At 40.3% G+C, this 20250-nt stretch overlaps 1 protein-coding gene across 3 annotated transcripts; it reads right to left on the reverse strand.

The window, feature by feature from the left end:
- Positions 1–680: 680 nt before the first annotated feature.
- recql (RecQ helicase-like) lies at positions 681–20013 on the reverse strand. 3 transcript variants are annotated; one of them, XM_005940598.3, is made up of 16 exons: positions 19888–20012; positions 18966–19017; positions 15178–15405; positions 14910–15089; positions 14699–14805; positions 13618–13816; positions 13358–13524; positions 10658–10739; positions 9856–10004; positions 8008–8125; positions 7770–7908; positions 7591–7682; positions 7281–7497; positions 6002–6131; positions 4026–4165; positions 2238–2483 (listed from the first exon to the last, which is right to left on the reverse strand). In XM_005940598.3, the coding sequence occupies exons 2-15, from the start codon at positions 18973–18975 to the stop codon at positions 4061–4063; spliced, it is 1923 nt and encodes a 640-aa protein (XP_005940660.1). In that variant the 5' UTR covers positions 18976–19017; positions 19888–20012; the 3' UTR covers positions 2238–2483; positions 4026–4060. The 3 variants fall into 3 exon arrangements, with proteins under 3 accessions (XP_042083721.1, XP_005940659.1, XP_005940660.1); XM_042227787.1 differs by lacking the exons at positions 4026–4165; positions 19888–20012 and adding an exon at positions 19699–19881 and having other exon boundaries at positions 681–2483; XM_005940597.3 differs by lacking the exon at positions 4026–4165 and having other exon boundaries at positions 682–2483; positions 19888–20013.
- Between the last annotated feature and the right edge of the window lie 237 nt (positions 20014–20250).

Consider the following 20250-nt stretch of genomic DNA (forward strand, 5'->3'; position numbering starts at 1 on the left):
TAAATAAAAACACAGTAGAAATGACTAACAATCTTTATTTGATACCCTTATGTAGAAACTGGGAAACAAAATGGTTATGAATTACATGATTGCTGTCTCGGACTCTAGTGATGTGTCATGTCACTAAAAGTATCTGCATGACCTGATACCACCGCGAGCTCAAGATCAACACAAGCTTTCAGGGGGGCTTTCAGGTGGTGAGAGCTTTCAGTGGGCTAAACTAGATTAACCCCAGTGTAATAACAATTACACTGAGTTCTCTTCCCAGTAATTAATGACTCATCTGCCTTTCCCTCCTTTATCAATCCCAGCTTTAACTCTTCCACCTTTACTTCCTCCCTCTGCAATCCCACTTCAACCCCAAGCCTTTCAAGTTCAACCTGCAACACATCCATCAACCCCCTCCTTCATACTATACTTGGCACATCTGTCACTATTCCCTCTGTCACTATTACCAGTTATTAAGGAGGGAGGAGGGTCATGAGGAACAAGCAAAGCCACATGAATAGCCTTACACACTGTAACCTATGCAGTCCATGACCTCCCCTTCAAGACCCTACTTGTGTGAGTGTGTGAGTGTTGTATGTCCAGAACCACTGGACCATATAACATTTTTGTCTGTTCTTCTCTTCTTCTTTTTTTAACTGAAAATGAAGAAAAACAATGGGTTGTTTAAAAAAATGTAATTTACAAACTGGAATATTTACAGTATAAACTGAAAATAAAATGAGGATTTTGCTTTTCCTTTAAGCACTGATTATTTAGGTGTATAACCATTATTTCTGGTCACTGCTTTGCATCTGTGTGGCACGTAGTCAACTAACATTTAACACCTGCAAACAGAAATTGCAGCCCAGGCTGACTGGACTACAATCCACAGATCTTCTGCATTTTTGGGTTTTGCATCAAAAACAGAATTTTAGAGGTCATTCCACAAATTCTCAATCGGATTGAGGTCAGGAGAAGGGGCTGGCCACTTCGCTACATCAGTCTTTTCGGTCTGCAGCCAGGATGTTACCCGCTTGCTGGTGTGTTTGGGGTCATTGTCCTGCTGAAACACCCATTTTAAGGGGATTTCTTCCTCAACATAAGTAGAGATGGACCGATCCGATATTACGTATCGGTCCGATACTGACCTAAATTACTGGATTGGATATCGGAGAGAAATAAAAAATGTAATCCGATCAATTCAATATCACAAAAGCACCTCACAAAACTTGCAACATAGCAACCCAGCTCATAACCTTAGCATGTCGGAGGAGTATGCATCTCGTGATAGAGTGTCTGTGGCGTGTGAGACCTGGTCTGGTTCAGCATTTGGAGCCTCGCTACGTGCTTCCAAACCAGCATTTAATCTACGAGAAAGTTATCCCAGAGAAGTAAAGCAAGTGTGTAAGCTCATCTCAGAATGTTTGAGTTGGCAATTTTTTGTCTTAATTTTGTCTTTGTCTTAAACTTTTTGGCTTAAAGTGACAAACTCCAACGATCTCAAACATCCTACTCATCATCCTCGTCTACATTTTCATGATCATAATTTTTGCGCATATGATTGATTATTACCGAGTTATGTAATATCATAATTTCATCATATTCATGAAAATAGAAAATTAACTTTTATTACTTCCATTACAATTTCCTGAGGCACAAATCATTTGACACGGGGGCCATAAAACATTGGTTTGACACGAGGTAGGTAATTTCTCTCTCTTCCATCTATATAATAATAAATATAAAAATATACGAGACTTCCAAACAAAGTTCATTTTATTTTTATATTTAAACAGTAACAAAAGTCAGCAGCGGACCAGCTTTCTCCTGCCACTGATGCGTGTCCACAGGGTTCGAGCTGTCTGGGCAATGATCAGTCCACGGGGCAGGCGGAGGCTCTTCAAAGGCTCCCTGATACAGGCCAGCACTCCTGGATGTGTGGGCTGCCCCAAGTACTCGTGGGAAATGTAGTTTATTCTCCTCAGCTGTTCGCCATAATAATTCCTGAGGTCGCAGAGCTCCTCAGCTGCTGTGTCAGAGATGATGGAGGTCTGGGAAGGAGAGCTAGGCACAGTGATATGGGTGGATGGACAGGGAACATGCCCTGTGGCTGCTGCTGTGTGAGCACAAGCTTTCCTTCGCATTCTCTGAGGGGTGCTGGATTTGCAACTGGAACAAGGTTTATCTGAATGTGACGGTGTTTTCTGACAATCACTGATTCCTACATGATGTACTCTGTTCATTTCAACATCCGCCTCAATTATATGTTGAAATACGATAGGTTTATTCTTCTTTTCCTCTGCCTTCCCATATCTGTCCGGTCTCGCCATCTGCTTGTTTGTCTGGCTGACTGGCTTCAGGTCTTGTCTTCTCGATACGTTCCTCTTTTCTTTAAATATTATCTGTTTAGGTTGTGGGGGACAGCTGTCCTCCACAACAGTGGAGTCTAAGGTCATATTGACATCCTCTTCATTCACTTTAACAGCTGAGGTGTCCTGTAAACATGAAATTCAATGTTAGTGAAGTCTTCATTCTGGAATAAGCCACTGGATGTACACAAAGAGGTGAATGTGTCAAAATAGAGAAACTTAAAGTATCATGTTCATAAAGTGTATACAGCAACAGAATATTTAACCTACAAGTAACCAGGTTAAATGGAATGTGTTAGTTTGATGAAATGTTAGCGAGAGCTTGGTGAAACATGCTTCTTAGTGTAAAATCTGAATATTTAAGATTTTACACTAAGCCCAACAGGCGTGGGCGAGAAAATATAATCAAGATAACCTTTATTATGCCCAAGGGGCAATTTGCTTTGTAGCCAGCTGCATAAATAACACATCCACCCAAAATTACATAACAGAATTTCAAAAATGAATAGTGGTAGGGACGAATGAGAGTTTAAATCTGTTTGTTCTGCAACGAGGCAAGAAATACCTCCTCCCTGAAGGCAACAGCTGATACTCTTTAAAAAAAACCAGAGGGTGTCATAGCACCCTGCATCCGTTCTGACTTCAGGGTCGCCCTCCCTTTATGCATGAGGGCAAGATCATTTAGCTGCCACTTTGCTACACAATTTAAAAATGAGCTCCAGCCTTTTCTTATTTTTCAGGCTAAGAGACCCAAACCAGCAGATTAAAGAAAATGAAAACAGACTCAATAAAACAAGAACATTTTCATAAAAAATATTATCCACATTAAAACCACTTCGTTTCCGATACAAATACATACGCTGGTGAGTCTTTGCACATATGGTGTCTGTAATCACATCAAATGTAAACTTTTAATTAAGTATGGTGCCCAGATATTTATATTTCTCTATCCCCTCAATTTCTTGCCCATGAATACAAACAGGGTTAGATGACATTTTTTATTTAGAAAAAATCAACAACCATTTCCTTTATTTTAAACACATTAATGTCAAGAAAAGACTGTCCACACCATGCTTACAAAGTCATCTACAACTGGGCCACAGTCACAATCTGTATCGTGGAGCAGAGAGACGATAACGGAGTCGTCTGCAAACTTGATTATATGTCCGTCCTGGTAGAGGCTCTGACACTCATTTGTATAAAGAACCAAAGTGGAGAAAGGACACACGCTTGGGGGGAAACAGTGGAAGATAAAAGCACATCTGATAGAATATTGTTGACTCTCACTTTCTGTTATTGACTCTGTTAAAAAGTCAATAAGCCAAGAAATCAGTCCAGAATAAACATTAAATGTACGGGTGAGATGTCTTGCTGAAATATGGGGCTGAATACAAAAAGCAGGCAATAAAAGTTTGCTACACCATCCATGTGCTTCAAAACCATATAGAGCAAGGTGCACACAGCATCCTCTACACTACCTATTACCTGTTCTATAGGCAAACTTGGGGGGGGTGTAATTTATCCTGAGTAGCATGCAAAAGCTCATGTTTTACAAGCTTCTCAAAAGTTTTCATCACCATGGAAGTCAATGCGGTAACAAGTAACAGTGTTCATAGCACCATGCATACACAAGCAACTGTGAACAGAGTAGGGAATGATGAACTGTACTTTGTAAACTTGTCCTCTGGGCAGGTGAGAGAGGGCTATGGAAGATGTGTCTTGATTTTCTTGGACACAGTGGCATCTCCACAGCTCTGAACTGATCTCTTTCCCTCTTTGGATTTGCCCTTGCCACTGGAGACTTTTACCTGCAGGTCATTAACAAAAGTGCTTTATCCGAATAGGTTCACACCGATGTGGAATGTATGAGTCGACACTAGAAGGGGAGGACATGCAACAATCCAGGACAGAATCTGATTCAGTGCCAAAACAGGAAACCGTGAGATCTCAGAACGGTACTGCTGTAAAGATCTAATTTACAACCCCATTTCCAAAAAAGTTAGAAAAGATCCTCTGCATTCAAGTATTAAGTATTTCAAGTCTGAGGAGTTGTAGCTTGCTATATCAGTGTGATTTGTCCACCAGTCATTGTTTATATAAACACAGATCCCTCCTCCCGTTAAACGGGAAAATCCACTTGTTAGCTTTAATGTTCGGGTGTGTAGAGCACTGTAAAGCAAAGAGGACTGTGCAGAGGAGAGCATATTTTAGTTGGCTAGTTCTGTGAGTGTAGCTGTTGAATTGAAGAGTACATTGACAAGTAGTTTTACTTAGTTTATTCATAAAAAAATTAAATTATCTTTTCTGAAGCAATTATATTTTTTTTGCTAATTTATTTATTTTTTTGATAGTGCTTGGAAACTCCAGGAAGAGAAGCAGCTGAACATTTTTACTGCAACCAATTTTTAGGACTATTTACATGTGGCATAAATAAGACATGCAGAAGTTTATGTCCCGAACAGAAGTAATGAAAGTCATGCATTTTTCTGTGTACCCTGTACCCATACCATTGACCTGTTTAACCCTTTTATAACCCATTTATATTAAATAGCTTTATTTCCAATTCAATTCAGTTTTATTTATACAGCACCAAATCACAACAACAGCACACTTTATATTGTAAGGTAGACCCTACAATAATACGGATGACCTGATATCGTCGTGTTGGTGTTGTTCCCACATCATCACAATAAATGTTGTTCCGGGTTCAACATTGCAAGTGACCAATCACATTGTTGTGACATCATACTTTTGCAGCCAAGCGATTCAATCATTTATTCCAATGTTGCAAGGACAATATGTATAATGCTTATCGATTATTAAAGAGCAGTATCCTGAAATGCAAAGAATTCAAATTGCTGGATCGGCAGACAGAGGCGTTTTTTCGCAAGTACATTTTTTTTAACAGCTTTTTTTTTTTCCCGAAGTCGTAAAAGTATGACGTCACAACTATGTGATTGGTCACTTGCAATGTTGAACCCGGAACAACATTTATTATGATGATGTAGGAATAACACCAACACGAGGATATCAAATCGTGCCAATAATACATACAGAGAAAAACCCAACAATCATATGACCCCCTATGAGCAAGCACTTTGGCGACAGTGGGAAGGCAAAACTCCCTTTTAACAGGAAGCAGGAAACAGGAAAACCTCCGACAGAACCAGGCACAGGGAGGGGCGGGGCCATCTGCTGCGATAGGTTAGGGTGAGAGAAGTAAGACAGGGATCTAAAAGTGTTTATTTTGACTAGAGTGTCCTTATGACATTTTTATTCACTTAGAGCTTTTAAATAGAACATAAATGGTTTATTAGGCTCTTTTGGATTAGTTACTAATAAAAAACATATTCCAAACAGTACAATGCAGTCTGCTCACTCTGATCTGTTTGTGCTGGCACTCAGTCTGATTGTAGCTGTAATATTTTACAAATTGGAAATGTTTGTTCAAACCTGTTGCAAACAAAGACAGTGTGATGTACTAACTAAAGTGAGTGTTTTAAAATTCAGGCCTAACTACACCCAACTGTGACATGAAAACAGATGTGATTTGTAACTTACTTTGTAGTTAGGGTTAGGTGTTATACTAAAAAACTCTCCTAAATGATGGTAACAGAAGAATATGTTTTTTACTTCAAACTTACCAAAGCAGCTCCGGCCTCTGCATCTCTCATCTTCACGCTCAGTGTGTGTGTCGGGTTCTTCAGCAGAGAAGCTTTGCGGCCCAGCTTCATGTAGAAGTAGGTGGTGTAAGGTGTGAAGCTGAAATCCTCTCTGAGGTCAACACATTGGGAAGAACTCTGTGTCAGACAGACTTAATGGTCACAGGATCAGAGCTTTATCTTTAATCCCATGAACTAGAGACTTACACAGCCTGATGGTTTGCCACAGTCAGTCAGGTCAAGTTAAGGTGAGTTTAAAGCTTTATTCAAAGAAAGTAAAAGTGAAAAGCATGTCTGGCCTTTAACTTCAGCTACTCCTCTCTATAGACTAAATATGGTCCGATTTCCAACACAATGTATTTGCAGAGGCTGTGTGATTTGAGGGAAACTTCTCAATGCATTTTTGTTCTTTACATTGTGACAGGTTTGATCCTAATTAGAAAAGCTAGAATGGATATTCTAAAAAGGGCCTGATGTTTTGAGTTCAATTTAATTTATTCTGCATTTCCTAGGCCCCACATCTGCAACAGTGCAACAGTTGCTAGCTTGAAGGCTAACCTAGTGTAGAGGAAGAAAATGGTATCCAAACTTGGTTAGCAGTTTGGAGGCACTTCATTGACACCAGTGGGATTTCTTTGCATGAAATCAACATCTTTTTCTGACGTGTCAGAAAAGAGAGATGTGTCACACAAAGATGATCTCTTTTAGACCAAGAAGCACTCCAAGAGCACCAACCTCTGCCCAGGCAGCTCACTCTCTTCTCCTCAGTATTTACTTTTAGGGGTACATTATATTTGCATTTTGTTGTCTTTGTTCTTTTTAAATGTATTTTAAGAAGTTTGCAGTGCAGCAACAATAATGCATTTGGGGGTTAATTTTAAAGAAGTGCACATGTGAAATGTAAAAGTGATGTCAGAGATCAAATGTGACATATTTGGATCTAACTGTAATGCGATATTTAGAATCCTTATATACCAGTATCATTTCCTGTGCCAATACAATCAGAGGAAGCCAAATTTTAATGGATCGTTAAGCCAAGCCTTCTCTAAACCCCATCCAAGGTTTTATCAGAATTCATTCAAAACTTTTCCACCTATCATCTCTACAGACAGGCTGACACACAGACATGCACACACTGGTCAATTAATGAACAAAAACAGAACAATAAACAAAGTCATCTTGAAAAACTGTAGTGAATTGATACTTAATAAATAAAATTGAATTAAGCTAAATCCACAGAAAGAAACGAAGCATGAATCACCTGAGGTATCCCTGCAGGAGCAGGTGAACAATCACAACTTCAGCCTGTCGCCGAGACAGCGTGGTGGTCTGAATCATCTTCCTGTGCTTTGCAGGGCCTTTCCCCATCCATGCATCCACCAGTTTCAGTGGGGTCAGTTTCTCATCCATGGAGGCTGCAAGCTCCACAATCTGCACCACTTGCCTGGCATGTTGGGTAATGTCCACAGTGGGGTAATCTGGAGGGGGGTGTTAAAAGTGAGGTGATGGATTTAGGGCATATGATCGATATGGCTGACACATAAAGCAATAAATTTCATCACCACCCACACCTTTTGCTTGACTGCAAGTGTCACACATCTGGTTGCATCCTTCATCATCCCACACTTCATCAAAGTGAACTGCCATGAGAGAGCGCCGACACCTTCACAAAGCAGATATTACATTTAAGAATATATACTACATTTAAGACTGTGCAAATTGGGCAGCCCGCACTGACATCCTGTGCTACCTGTTAACATTCTGGCAGTAATCTACCATCTGTAGCAATTTCTGCTGACCAACATTCTCCATCACCACCATGGTGCTGATCCTGAAGATATCAGCGAAGCCGAAATAGACAATGCAGTCAGCCGGAGAGTCATCTCGACCTGGAGACACAACGGAAACACTTAACATCGGAATAATAACCATGAGTAATGCTAGAACGGTATTGCTTATGCTACCAATAGAAATTATAGGCCGTCTACCTGCCCGTCCACTCTCTTGGTAGTAGTTCTCAATGGACTTGCTGATGGTGTGGTGGATGACAAACCTGACGTCAGGCTTGTCAATGCCCATGCCAAATGCCACAGTGGCTACCACAACCTAAACACACAAAAACGAAAAAAACAACTCATGTGTTTTACAGATGCATTATTCAGTGAGCTGTTTACAAGCATGGAATGGAATATTTTTTTCCAATCAGAGGTATTGCCCCTCTCTATGTATGGGGGAACTTCAGTGCTGATTTTGAACAAAATTGATATGATTTTTAGTTCGGATCACATTATTTATATAATATTTACAATCTTTTTTAATCAAGTCCAGATGGAAGGTTAAGTAGATAAATTAAAGTGAAATCAAAGGCCAATTGTGGACAAATTGTTAAATTACGTTTGCTACCACCTCTGTACAGTAGGACAGCTTTGGACAATCCCAGAAGATTTGGAAGAGACCTGCAGATTTATTACTGCTCGTTCTCTGGCATGTCCCAGACCTTTAGAGGTACTGACATCCACTTATAGAGTGTAAATAAATATTTCTTATAAAGATTTTAGTCCTACTGTATTCAGAAGAGTAATGAGCTATCTTTTAATAATTTTCTAAGCAAGCCAGAGTTATGCCTCCCTCCTCTTTCATTAGCTCTAGAGTTTGTGACCTAAGCCTACATGTTATCTTGACCTGGATAAAGGCTGATATCAGGCTATTAAACTCAATTGTTTAGGAAATTGGTGTCAATTACGTATATATATATATACATACACATATATATATATACACATACATACATATATACATATACATACACATACACATACACATATATATATATACATACATACATATATACATATACATACATACACATACACATACATATACATATATATATATATATATATAAATATAAAAAGAAAGACGTGCCCATCCCCCCCCCCAGTGGCCCTAATCCTCTTCCGTACATTGGTTATTATGATGAACTCCTCTCAGTTTCAACGTGTTTCAAGCAGATCATCGCATGGATTACTTCCAGCTGTTTACCACCTACAATGATAGGATCTCCATTTAAAAGTGACTGCTAAGAGGGAACTGGCTCTGGACTTTGTAATCCCATTTTTCCAGGTTGTTTGTGGCTTTGGATGCGCTGCTGTAGATCACGGAGCTGGAGTCATAAAACACCCTGAGTTTTCCTGGATAGTGTCTGATGATGAACTCATTTTTCCTTGAGTGTCATTCTGATTGCATTATATGCTTTTCTTTTAAGTGCAATCTAAATCCCAAAGTGCTGTTTAAAGAACACTCCTTCCACTCTACTTGATCTCCATTTTTTCCATGCAAACCACCTCCTTAGTTCCATATTCCAGGAAATAAGCTATGTTCACATCCCCCTTGAGCTCCTTTGTAATTTATAGTTCATTTTCTGACTTTGCCATGTTGATTTCTCCCTTTAATCAGAATCAGAATACTTTATTAATCCTGAAGGAAATTCCTATTATCCCCTTTTATGCTATTTAAATCTACATTTTAAGCTATGACTTAATTATTTATTTTGGGGAGCACTGACTGTAGTTTAAGCTGCTGCCATCTACAACACTACAGAAGTCCAGAAATCCACTAAAACCCTTTTTAGAAGAATATTTTAAATCCAAAAATTAGTTTTAATAATATCTAAAAGCTATGTGCTGAACCATTTATTGCAATTAAATAAAAAAATATATTAAAATTTTTTTTGTGGAATCACTCCAGGCAATATTAACCATGAGCAGAAAATCTTGACCCAATTCTTATAGAAAATCTCAGCAGAAATGCAGCTGTGCATATGTTTCTTTACTGACCTGAATTTTGTTGGAGGTCCATTTGCGGTGAACCCGGGACTTGTCCTCAGAGTCCATGTTTGCATGGTAAGGATATGCCAAGATGTCTCTTTTCTGGAGTTCTGCTGACACCAACTCTGCATCCTTCTGAGAGAATACATACACAATTCCTGTGGCATGTATGAAGAAAGCAGAAAATATTCATACATGATTATTACGTATAGAAATATTCACATTATAATTGTCTATTCTAGCATGACTAAAAATACTTTGCAGAATTGAGGATATTAACCTTTTTTAGCCATTTTCCACTAGTGCCCACTCAGCTCGGATTGGCTCAAATCAACTCAATTTTAAGGGTTTTCCATTAGGTGGTTATAAGTGGTAACCAGGTACTTTTTTAGTACCTATTCAGTCAGGCTTCCAAGCAATCTGAGACAATCAGAAAATGGAACAAACTGGATGACGCCAATTGGCCAGTCAGTGGTGTCACTGGGGTCATGAGAGTGACTCCTCAAAAATCAAAACCACTATTTTTGAAACCCAGCACTGAGGGAAATGGCTACACAAAAACCAATACCATGGTCCGCAAGTTTAACAGTAAGCCGTAGGCTGAGCAGAAGGTATACCATCGCCTCAGCGTCCTTCACTGTTTTGTTTGTGTAGTATACAAATGACAACCACGTTGCTATAACAACCCATGCATGTACTCAATTTTAATGGAAAATCACCAAAACAGAAGAGAATCAAATTGAGTCGGCACTAGTGGAAAAATGGCATTAGTAATGTTTTATATATGCAGCAGTCTTGTTTGTCATAGTACCTGATTGGTCCTTGTATTTACTCTTGATCAGAGCAGCTATGTCATTTACTGATGCTTCACTGACAGAATCCTTTATACGAACCTGAGAAGGAAATGAAACACGTGTTAAGTGTGTATGAAGATGGGGAGCATAGTAAAAAGAAGTTTATGAACCCTAACTCTTAACTTCTAGAGCACAGGTGTCGAAATCCAGGCCTGGAGGGTCAGTTTCCTGCAGGTTTTAGATGTGTCCTTGATCCAACACAGCTGATCTGAATTAAATGGCTAAATTACCTCCTCAACATGTCTTGAAGTTCTCCAGAGGCCTGGTAATGAACTAATCATTTGATTGAGGTGTGTTGAAATAGGGCGATATCTAAAACCTGCAGGACACCGGCCCTCGAGGCCTGGAGTTCACCACCCCTTTTCTAGAGAATTCCTCTACAGCCTTTTCGAACTTTGTGTATTCATAGAGTATCTTCTGTCTGTAAGAGTTGTTAGATTAATGCATGATCCAAACCATGTCTTGTTGAGAATTTGTATAACTTAACTTCTATAAAGGACACTTCTACAGTCCAAAGTCATAGTCAAGGGGCTGAAAAATGGAGCCAAAAACTACAGGCACTTCAGGCTGGTTTTAAAAGCCAGTAAAATACCAATAGAGTCCCATGTTAAAAAATACTAGCTCTACATTTTGACTGAAATTGTGTTAAGCGTTGGAGTCATCTGACAGAGTTGGTCACATTAGTGTTAGCCCAATTTAGCAGACATAACTAATGTAACTATACTCAGCTCACACATTTGATGTGTGAGAAAGCAAGTTGTATAAAGCTCTTTGAATGCTCGGAGCAGAAATCCTTCCTTGTTGTTTGGCATTTTCTTTTATGTGCAGGTTCAAATACACATAATAAATAAATGTCTTTGTGATTATTACATCGTATCATGTCATCATCATGTTTATTTGACAAGGTTTTAACTGTTAAAATGAAGTCGATTTGATTTAGTTATTAAATTAAACCAAAAGTAACATCAATTTATTCAATACAGTGTTAATATCTGAAATGGGACCCGCAGTAAAAAAAGGTTAAGAACCTCTGCTCTATTTAATGATTATACAGTGGAGGTGACAGTTATTAACTCTGAGAAAAGATGAAGAGCTGACTTCATAAGCACATTTATTTTTATCTTTCTATCATTATTCAGAGAGTTTGCCTTCCACCTGATACAAAACTTATTTAGTTTTATTCTATTAGATAGATTCAAAGACAGATGATGTCAAGCACACCACACAGTAACTGTGTGATCCGACTGTGAATAAGCAGCACACTATTTTGTCCCAAATTCACAGGGAAGAAAGAGACTGACAGATTGGTTCAGGGACTTTCAACATCCAACCACATCTAAAATATTGTTTTTCTTATATTATCCTGCATTTTTTTTTTTTATTTTACTGGCCTTTTAAAATCAGCAATGGTCCACAGACTAAAGCAGGGGTGTTGAACTCCAATGCCAGAACTTCAAGACACGTTGAGGAGGTAATTTAGCCATTTAAATCAGCTGTGTTGGATCTAAAACCTGCAGGACACCGGCCCTCGAGGTCTGGAGTTCGACACCTTTGGACTAAAGTGTTTTTCAGTGGTTAATGTAATGTACATACTGACGTTATACCTTGGAGTAACAATAGTGGTCTATTCAGCATATTTTCCCAACAGTTTAGCATATGTCCTGCTACCACCATAAATCAGTTTATGTTTGAGTATGAGGGATAATCATTTTGTGTTGGTTTCAAACTGGATATCGAGATTCATGTAAGTCTACTGTGACATCCCCGCCCGGTGATGCTGGTGTCTGTCCTGCCAAGCGTGTGACAATGACATTGTATTGACTGTTATTAATCAATTGTTTATTTTAAACTGATGCATTTTCATGTTTGCAATAACTATTCATTTGATATATCATAAACCTCTTGGCATGTCAGTCTGTATGAGATCAAATTGCTTTTTGGACATCTCATAAATCCTGTTCTGTACGGTGACAACAAAACTGGATTTTAATTCCAGAATATTTTTCATGTAGATTTTTAGGAAAAAATCATAAATAAACATTTCAGGGTAGAAATGTTTCATTATAGCATAAAGTGAATAACTCGGAAATACTATATTGGCTGTCACCCATTGGTTTGTCTTGACATGTCTTTGACAGCATAATAGACAGAAATGTCTTCAGTTTCCTTTGTCACCCATTTAAATAAAGTCAATGTAATTTCTAATAATTATTTTAATTTAAAAATAAAAACAAATCTGTTGTTTTTGGTTTTCTTTTTTTTTTCCCCCAGGTCATTTTTTTAAACTGTGTTATGGGCACTGACCAAGAAGGGATGGGCGGGATGTATACTATTGATTGACAGCTGGTGTGTCACGTTTGCTACAAGTTAAATATGAGCATATTTGTTGAAGATGGCCACCACTCCTTCAATGGACTATACTGAAAGTTAAAGACGTATTAAGGTATAAAGGTGGGGGATTCTAATTTCAATCTAATATACAGAAATGAACAATTTCTTCACAGAGTTCGTAGCTGTTGCGGCTTAGCAAACTACCAGCCAATCAGACAACGGTATTGCCTGTTGCTAGGGTAAAAATGTACATTTCTAAACACATATTTTTATATTAAAACATTTGACTGGCTAAGTGGATTTTTGAGTGCAGTGACAGTGCTTACTTCATAGTAGAGATTAGTTCGATTGAAGGAAGCAGTAAGCGTGATTGCCTGTGGCACACACAGGATCTTCTCGCAGTCTTTCAGGACACTACTGGTTGCTGTGGCTGTGAGGCCAAGGAGGGGCACTTTGGGGAACTGCCTCTTCAGGATGCCTAGCATCTTATAATCTGAACGACAAGCACACAGGTGAACCAGTATGTAGCACATCATAGCAACGGGGGGTGGGTTTACTAAATATGATCTGAGGTCAGAATACTCACCTGGTCTGAAGTCATGACCCCATTGGCTGCAACAGTGCACCTCATCAACAGCAATACGATTCAGGAGGTTTGCTTTGTAGGCTTTCTCCAGACGAGACATTAGGAGCTTGCTCTTAGCAATTTTCTCTGGAGTCACGTACACCAGCTTGAAGGGGGCCTTTGGATCTGTCATTCCAGCCATGACCATCTTAGCATGCTCCTGCGAATGATGGAAACAAAAAACAAGCTGCAGTTTAGTGCCAGAAACATAAAGCTCTGCAGTTGTTGTGGATCTTTACAGATGATCCATCCATGTTGTTTAGATGCCCTAAAGCCATCTCAGTCTTCATTTCTTGTCCACAGCAGAAGTGTGTAATGTCACTAAACGATTCTTGGACACACTGGTGAACAGTGAGTGCAGTTCCCATGGTTATTTCATTGTTGCTTAAAGCAAAATGAAGACATGGATACAAAATTAAAAGCAGTTGTCAAGAAAGTCAGTTTACTCATCAGATATGAACAGCAGTCATGGAATATGCAGAATGAATGATTTTGGATGATCTCTCACATTAGTTTTGTAAAGCAGTGAAAACAAGATCACAGCTCCTTGAGGCAACTATTGTTGTGATTGTGGCTGTACAAATCAAATGTTACTGAATTGAATAGAAGATAGTACCTGTACATGTAGTTTTATTTTCTCCCTAAAACTCTGTTTTGCTAGTCTGTGCATTCACACACACATTTGCAAGTTCACTTTCATGAGACATACTATTAAACTATCAACACATGTGTATGTGTGAATTTTTGACAGATGTGTACATCTGTCAAAAGCTATGTCTCAGGCTGTCACAAAAGAAGGCTACCTGGAGGGAGAGTGGGTATGACCTCTAGTTTTTTTCCACTCTATATCTTTGGAATTACAACACATAACACAGTTGGCTAGCAGATTTTTTTCCTTTCCAAAAATCTGCACCCTTTCAGTAAAACAAACACATAGTTACAACTTGTATCCAAAATGTGGATTACAAAAGGCAATTCTTTTCTTTCCGCACACACGCATAATCCTCAAATAATCTTTTTCTACATGGCAGGCAGTTCTTACTCTGCTACTGGATGCATTGAGCATGACTGCCGACACGTCAATAGTCTTCAGGTACATCAACTGGTCCTCCATCAGGGATACAAGTGGAGTGATGACCAGTGTAAAGCCTGATCAATGATAAAAGTAAAAGAAATAAGTCGTAAGAAGAAGAGCATAAAACTGGAAGGACAGATGTTTTGTTCCAAAACTCTGCATGTGTGTCTCACTGTACCATTAGAACAGATTGCAGGAAGCTGATAGCAGAGACTCTTCCCTCTTCCTGTGGGCATGACCAGGAACAGGTCCTTGCCTGACATGGTCAGGTTGATGGCTTTCAGCTGCAAAGGTCTGAAGTTAGAGAGATGGAATGTGGCCTTCAGGTGCTGCTCCACGTTGCTGGACCATGGAAAATCTATAAAGCATGATGTTACTGCATGTCAACACAGTGCACAGGCGTGGCATATTTCTACAACTAGTTGTCTAGTCTGTCTGTCGAGTACCTGTGCCATCATATCGTTGCATTTCCTGCTTGCTCATCGCTGGCTTGGCTTCAGATGCCTTTGAGGCAGAAGAAGACAAAGGCTGTGCAGTGTCACAGGCCTCCTCCAGCTGCTGCAGCAGGGCATTCTTCCGAGAAGTGAGCTCAGCCTTTTTCTGCAGGATCTCTGCGAGCTGCAGTTCCACTGTGTCCAGCTCGGCCTCGATCGAGTCCAGCTCGACCTGCATATCTAAACAGCAACACCAGGAACATTGGTAGCAGGCTCCAAGCACTTATTTGTTGTGTCTTTGGACCCCAAACAGTTCAGCAATGCCCAGATAATAACTACTCTTGGGCAATCAATTCTGGTTTGTTCAAAATCACTCATCCATTCAGCTTGCGCATGTCCAGAAGTGGCCACCAACTAATTAAGTCTGTAATTTTTTTTTTATTTGCATGGTTTTCTTTTGCTATTCTTACTACATAAAGTTTTTAACTAACATCAGCTCTTTTCATAAATATAAACCCGTAAAACACCAGTTACAATGCCCTTGTTGGAAGACAACCTCAAAAATGACCATTTCCTATATTTGCAGTGCTAATGGATTTCTTATATTGTTAATAGTAGAGTTTAAGACATGTCCTCGATTAACAACAACATATATTATTATTTTTGTGCACGTAAAGCAAAAGTTGATAAAACTCCCACTCAGCTTATTCATGGCCAAAAGTGGCCACCTTCGAGTGAGAAAGGTGATATCTCCGTGAATCGCTACCTTATCGTGGTGGAGGGGTTTGTGTGTCCCTGTGATCCCAGGGGCTATGTTGTCTGGGGGCTTTTGCCCCCTGGTAGGGTCTCCCATGGCAAATTGGTCCTGGATGAGGGACCAGACAAAGAGCGATTCAGAAGACCCTTATGAAGAGAACATCGAGGGAACAGTTTACCCTGCCCGGGATAGGGTTACCGGGGCCCCGAGTTCCTGAAGGCTCTGGACGTTGTAGGGCTGTCCTGGTTGACACGCCTCTACAATGTTGCTGGAGATCAGGGGCAGTACCTGGACTGGCAGACCGGGGTGGTGGTCCCCATCTTTAAGAAGGGGGACCGGAGGGTGTGTTCCAACTACAGGGGGATCACACTCCTCAGCCTCCCTGGGAAAGTCTATGCCAGGGTGCTGGAAAGGAGAGTTCGTCCGCTAGTCGAACCTCGGATACAGGAGGAACAATGCGGTTTTCGTCCTGGTCGCGGAACACTGGACCAGCTCTTTATCCTCTCCAGGATACTTGAGGGTGCATGGGAGTTTGCCCAACCAGTCTACATGTGTTTTGTGGACTTGGAGAAGGCATTCGACCGTGTCCCTCGGGGTGTCCTGTGGGAGGTGTTGCGGGAGTATGGGGTGTCTGGCCCATTGCTACGGGCCATTCGATCCCTATACAACCGTTGCAAGAGCTTGGTTCGCATTGCCGGCAATAAGTCGGACTCGTTCCCGGTGGGTGATGGGCTCCGCCAGGGCTGCCCTTTGTCTCCGGTTCTGTTCATAATTTTTATGGACAGGATTTCTAGGGCAGCCAAGTGGCGGAGGGCTTTCGCTTTGGTGGCCTCAGAATCTCATCTCTGATTTTTGCGGATGATGTGGTTCTGTTGGCTTCATCGGGTGAGGGCCTCCAGCTCGCACTGGAACGGTTCGCAGCCGAGTGTGAAGCAGCGGGAATGAGGATCAGCACCTCCAAATCTGAGGCCATGGTTCTCAGCCGGAAAAGGGTGGAGTGCCCACTCCGGGTCGGGGATGAGTTCCTGCCCCAAGTGGAGGAGTTCAAGTATCTCGGGGTCTTGTTCGCGAGTGATGGGAGAAGGGAGCCGGAGATCGACAGACGGATTGGGGCTGCAGCTGCAGTAATGCGGACGCTGCACCGGTCCGTCGTGGTGAAGAGGGAGCTGAGTGTAAAAGCGAAGCTCTCAATTTACCGGTCGATCTACGTCCCTACCCTCACCTATGGCCACGAGCTGTGGGTAGTGACCGAAAGAACGAGATCGCGGATACAAGCGGCAGAAATGAGCTTCCTCCGAAGGGTGGCTGGCCTCTCCCTTAGAGATAGGGTGAGAAGTTCGGCCATCCGGGAGGGGCTCAGAGTAGAGCGCTGCTGCTCCACATCGAAAGGAGCCAGCTGAGGTGGTTCGGGCATCTGACAAGGATGCCCTCCTGGGTGAGGTGTTCCGGGCATGTCCCACCGGGAGGAGGCCCCGGGGCAGACCCAGGACACGCTGGAGAGATTATATCTCTCGGCTGGCCTGGGAACGCCTTGGTGTTCCCCCGGATAAGCTGGAGGAGGTGGCTGGGGAGAGGGAGGTCTGGGCCTCTTTGCTTAGGCTGCTGCCCCCGTGACCCGGCCTCGGATAAAGCGGATGAAGATGGATGGATGGATGGATGGATGAAACTTTGTCTGACTTGAGTTTTTAAATTAGCACCAGTCCTAGTCATAAAATTCAGAATTTTGACCCTTTCAAAACCAGTTACATCACATCATTCTTATGATTTACAAAGAAATAAAAGGATAAAATAATTATTTTTTACCAAATAATACAAGCAATCTGATTTATTTTCTAACCATGATTGCAGTTAAATGTATATCAATAATTAACCTTTTACGATTATATATGAGTCATTACTTTTTTGAAAAGAAAAAAAACAAAAAAAAACTCCCACTCAGCTTGTTAGTGGACAAATGTGGCCACCACCTGTTTACGTTCACAAAATGTTATAAAATTAATACATATTAAAACTGTTTCCACTCGATTTCTCAAATTGGCATCATTCCTTGTCATTAAAACAAAAAAACAAAAAAAAATTTACCCTCTAAATGCTAGTTAGGTTGTCTATTACCAGTAACTTTTTTTTTAGAAAAAAAAAAAGAAAAGAAAAAAAGAGGATAACGTTCTCATTTTGTCACCATATAATTGTTTTCAGTCAGCGTTAAAGGTCAGTACCAGTAACAATGATTTATTTTTACTTTTTTGCATTTACTTTCAGTCTTCTTCAGTCACCTTTCTCACTCACTATGTGTTAAAAGACCTCTCTGCATTGAATCATACTTGTTATTAACCTCTGTCTCTCTTCCACAGCATGTCTTTTATCCTGCCTTCCTTCTCTCACCCCAACTGGTCGCGGCAGATGGCCGCCTCCCCCCAACCCTGGTTCTACCAGGGTCTGATTTTATCTTTAGCGGTGCACTTTTTGGTCCTACCTGCTTTAATTCATTCACCCTTTAGCTGACCCAAGGAGATCGGAAGAGAGTCTTTGTTAAAACACAGTCATCTAAATTAAAAATAAAAGGCATAAAGGATTCAACCAAAATAGAATCTAAATAAAGAAACATCTTTATGACAGTGTGACTGACAGTGACGTCTTGAAAACCAAAGGAGTACTTTCAGTACTGTGTTGGCTATATCTGTGATACGTTATGTACCGTCAGCTCCTTTCATAGAGACAGAAATGTGCAGCATGTTCTCTCAGTGGACTGGTGTTGTTAGAGTGGGCAGAGTAGACAGCCAGGTCTCACACCTACACAGTAACAAGAGCCCTGAGAATCACACCCCCGCAGTTAATGATCTTATTCCTTCACCTCCCTCTGGAGTTGTGGCAGTGTTATCGTCTCCAGTCGCCATGCTAACAACATTGTCTCCAATACAAAAGCTATCACAGCTATTTTATCACATGTATGCATATCAGTACTGTTTATTGTTCACTGCTCCACAAAAAACTCAGCAAACAGTTAATTGGAAAAATATTAAAAAGTATAAACAGAAATACTTACCTGTATTCATATTTCACAGTCTGATGTGCTCAGGAGGAAATCAGCTTTCAGGCTGTCACAGACATAAACCATATAAAAAATCAACTTTAAAAAACAGTCAACTTCATGATTTTGTATGATAATATGTATGACCGGAAACAACGGTACAAAGTCGACAGAAAAGGTCGTCTTTCTACATTTATAAGTTTCATTTTTATTTGCCAGTGAGATATCTGAATGTAAAGCGGACTGCATTTTTATCAGTGGTGTTCAGACCATTTTGTTTCTATTTATTTCTGTGAATGAATACTTGGAGTAATTTCTTTTTTCTTTTTTAAAATTTATTACTCGTGTTAAAATTCGGGGAAACGTTCATGTTGTAATTTCTTAAGCAGACGATTTACTTCTAAATTTAATTAAAAATTCAGAATCAAAACTACAGCAAAAGTTACTCCATATTACTGAGACTTAGCCAGCCACGTGAAATTCATTACGCTGTCCAGGCTTAATAGGCATAGACTAATATTAATCCCACAAACCTGTTACAGCAGCACAAAGGTCTGGACGTAAAATTAAATTAAATTACATTACATTAAATAGGTAAAAAATAATAAATGAGAAAAATAGTGAAAACGCCAAAAGACTCATGGTTACTACATGCAGTAAAAGACACTATGTCACAGATTTTTTTATATGCACATAAAGTACATATAATGAATATTAATAAAGGTAACTAGACTCTAAAGCGGTGCACCTGTTTGATCGCATTGTAGCTAGCTGCTAGTTTGTTACGGTAATGAGCATCAGGAGCCTGGAGAGTGCTGTTCAGTAACTCAGTCTCCTCTAGCTCAAAGGAACCACCGTCATTCATTCACTTTCACTTTCTTGGTGAATTGAGCCTCTGCGACAAAACTTCGAAACGCACAAATTTCAATCGACTAACCATTGAAAAAACACTGTATCCACGACCACGTCTTCCCGTTGGAGCAGCTACTCAGTTGCTACAACAGACAGACGGACAAAAAGAAACTCGGAAGCATATGCATCAGAGAAGACTCGGGACATTTTCGCCCCGAGCTTAATCCACTAGGCTGTCTGCAAATACCTTCTCCTGCTGGACGATTTACACCCTTTATCAACTATAACCAATTTTAATATATTACACATTTTAAATACATGAAGTCGGCGTTTAATAGGTAAACTGGAAAGTCTGGGTGAAAACAAAGCAATCAGGCAGTTACACATTTCTACATTGTTTGCCTGACAGACCAAACGCAGGCGTTAAAACAAGCTCGCACAATGTGGT

The sequence above is a fragment of the Haplochromis burtoni genome, unplaced genomic scaffold (genome assembly GCF_018398535.1).
Source record: "Haplochromis burtoni strain Fernald_Lab_line unplaced genomic scaffold, NCSU_Asbu1 Contig_281, whole genome shotgun sequence".
NCBI lineage: Eukaryota > Metazoa > Chordata > Actinopteri > Cichliformes > Cichlidae > Haplochromis > Haplochromis burtoni.

What these genes read in the sequence shown, in the direction of transcription:
- recql (XM_042227787.1), bottom strand. An exon ending in TCAATGCATCCAGTAGCAGA is followed by an intron (nt 13,817 to 14,698) that starts GTAAGAACTGCC and finishes CATCATTCGCAG; the next exon opens with GAGCATGCTAAGATGGTCAT. An exon ending in TAAATACAAGGACCAATCAG is followed by an intron (nt 10,005 to 10,657) that starts GTACTATGACAA and finishes TACATGCCACAG; the next exon opens with GAATTGTGTATGTATTCTCT.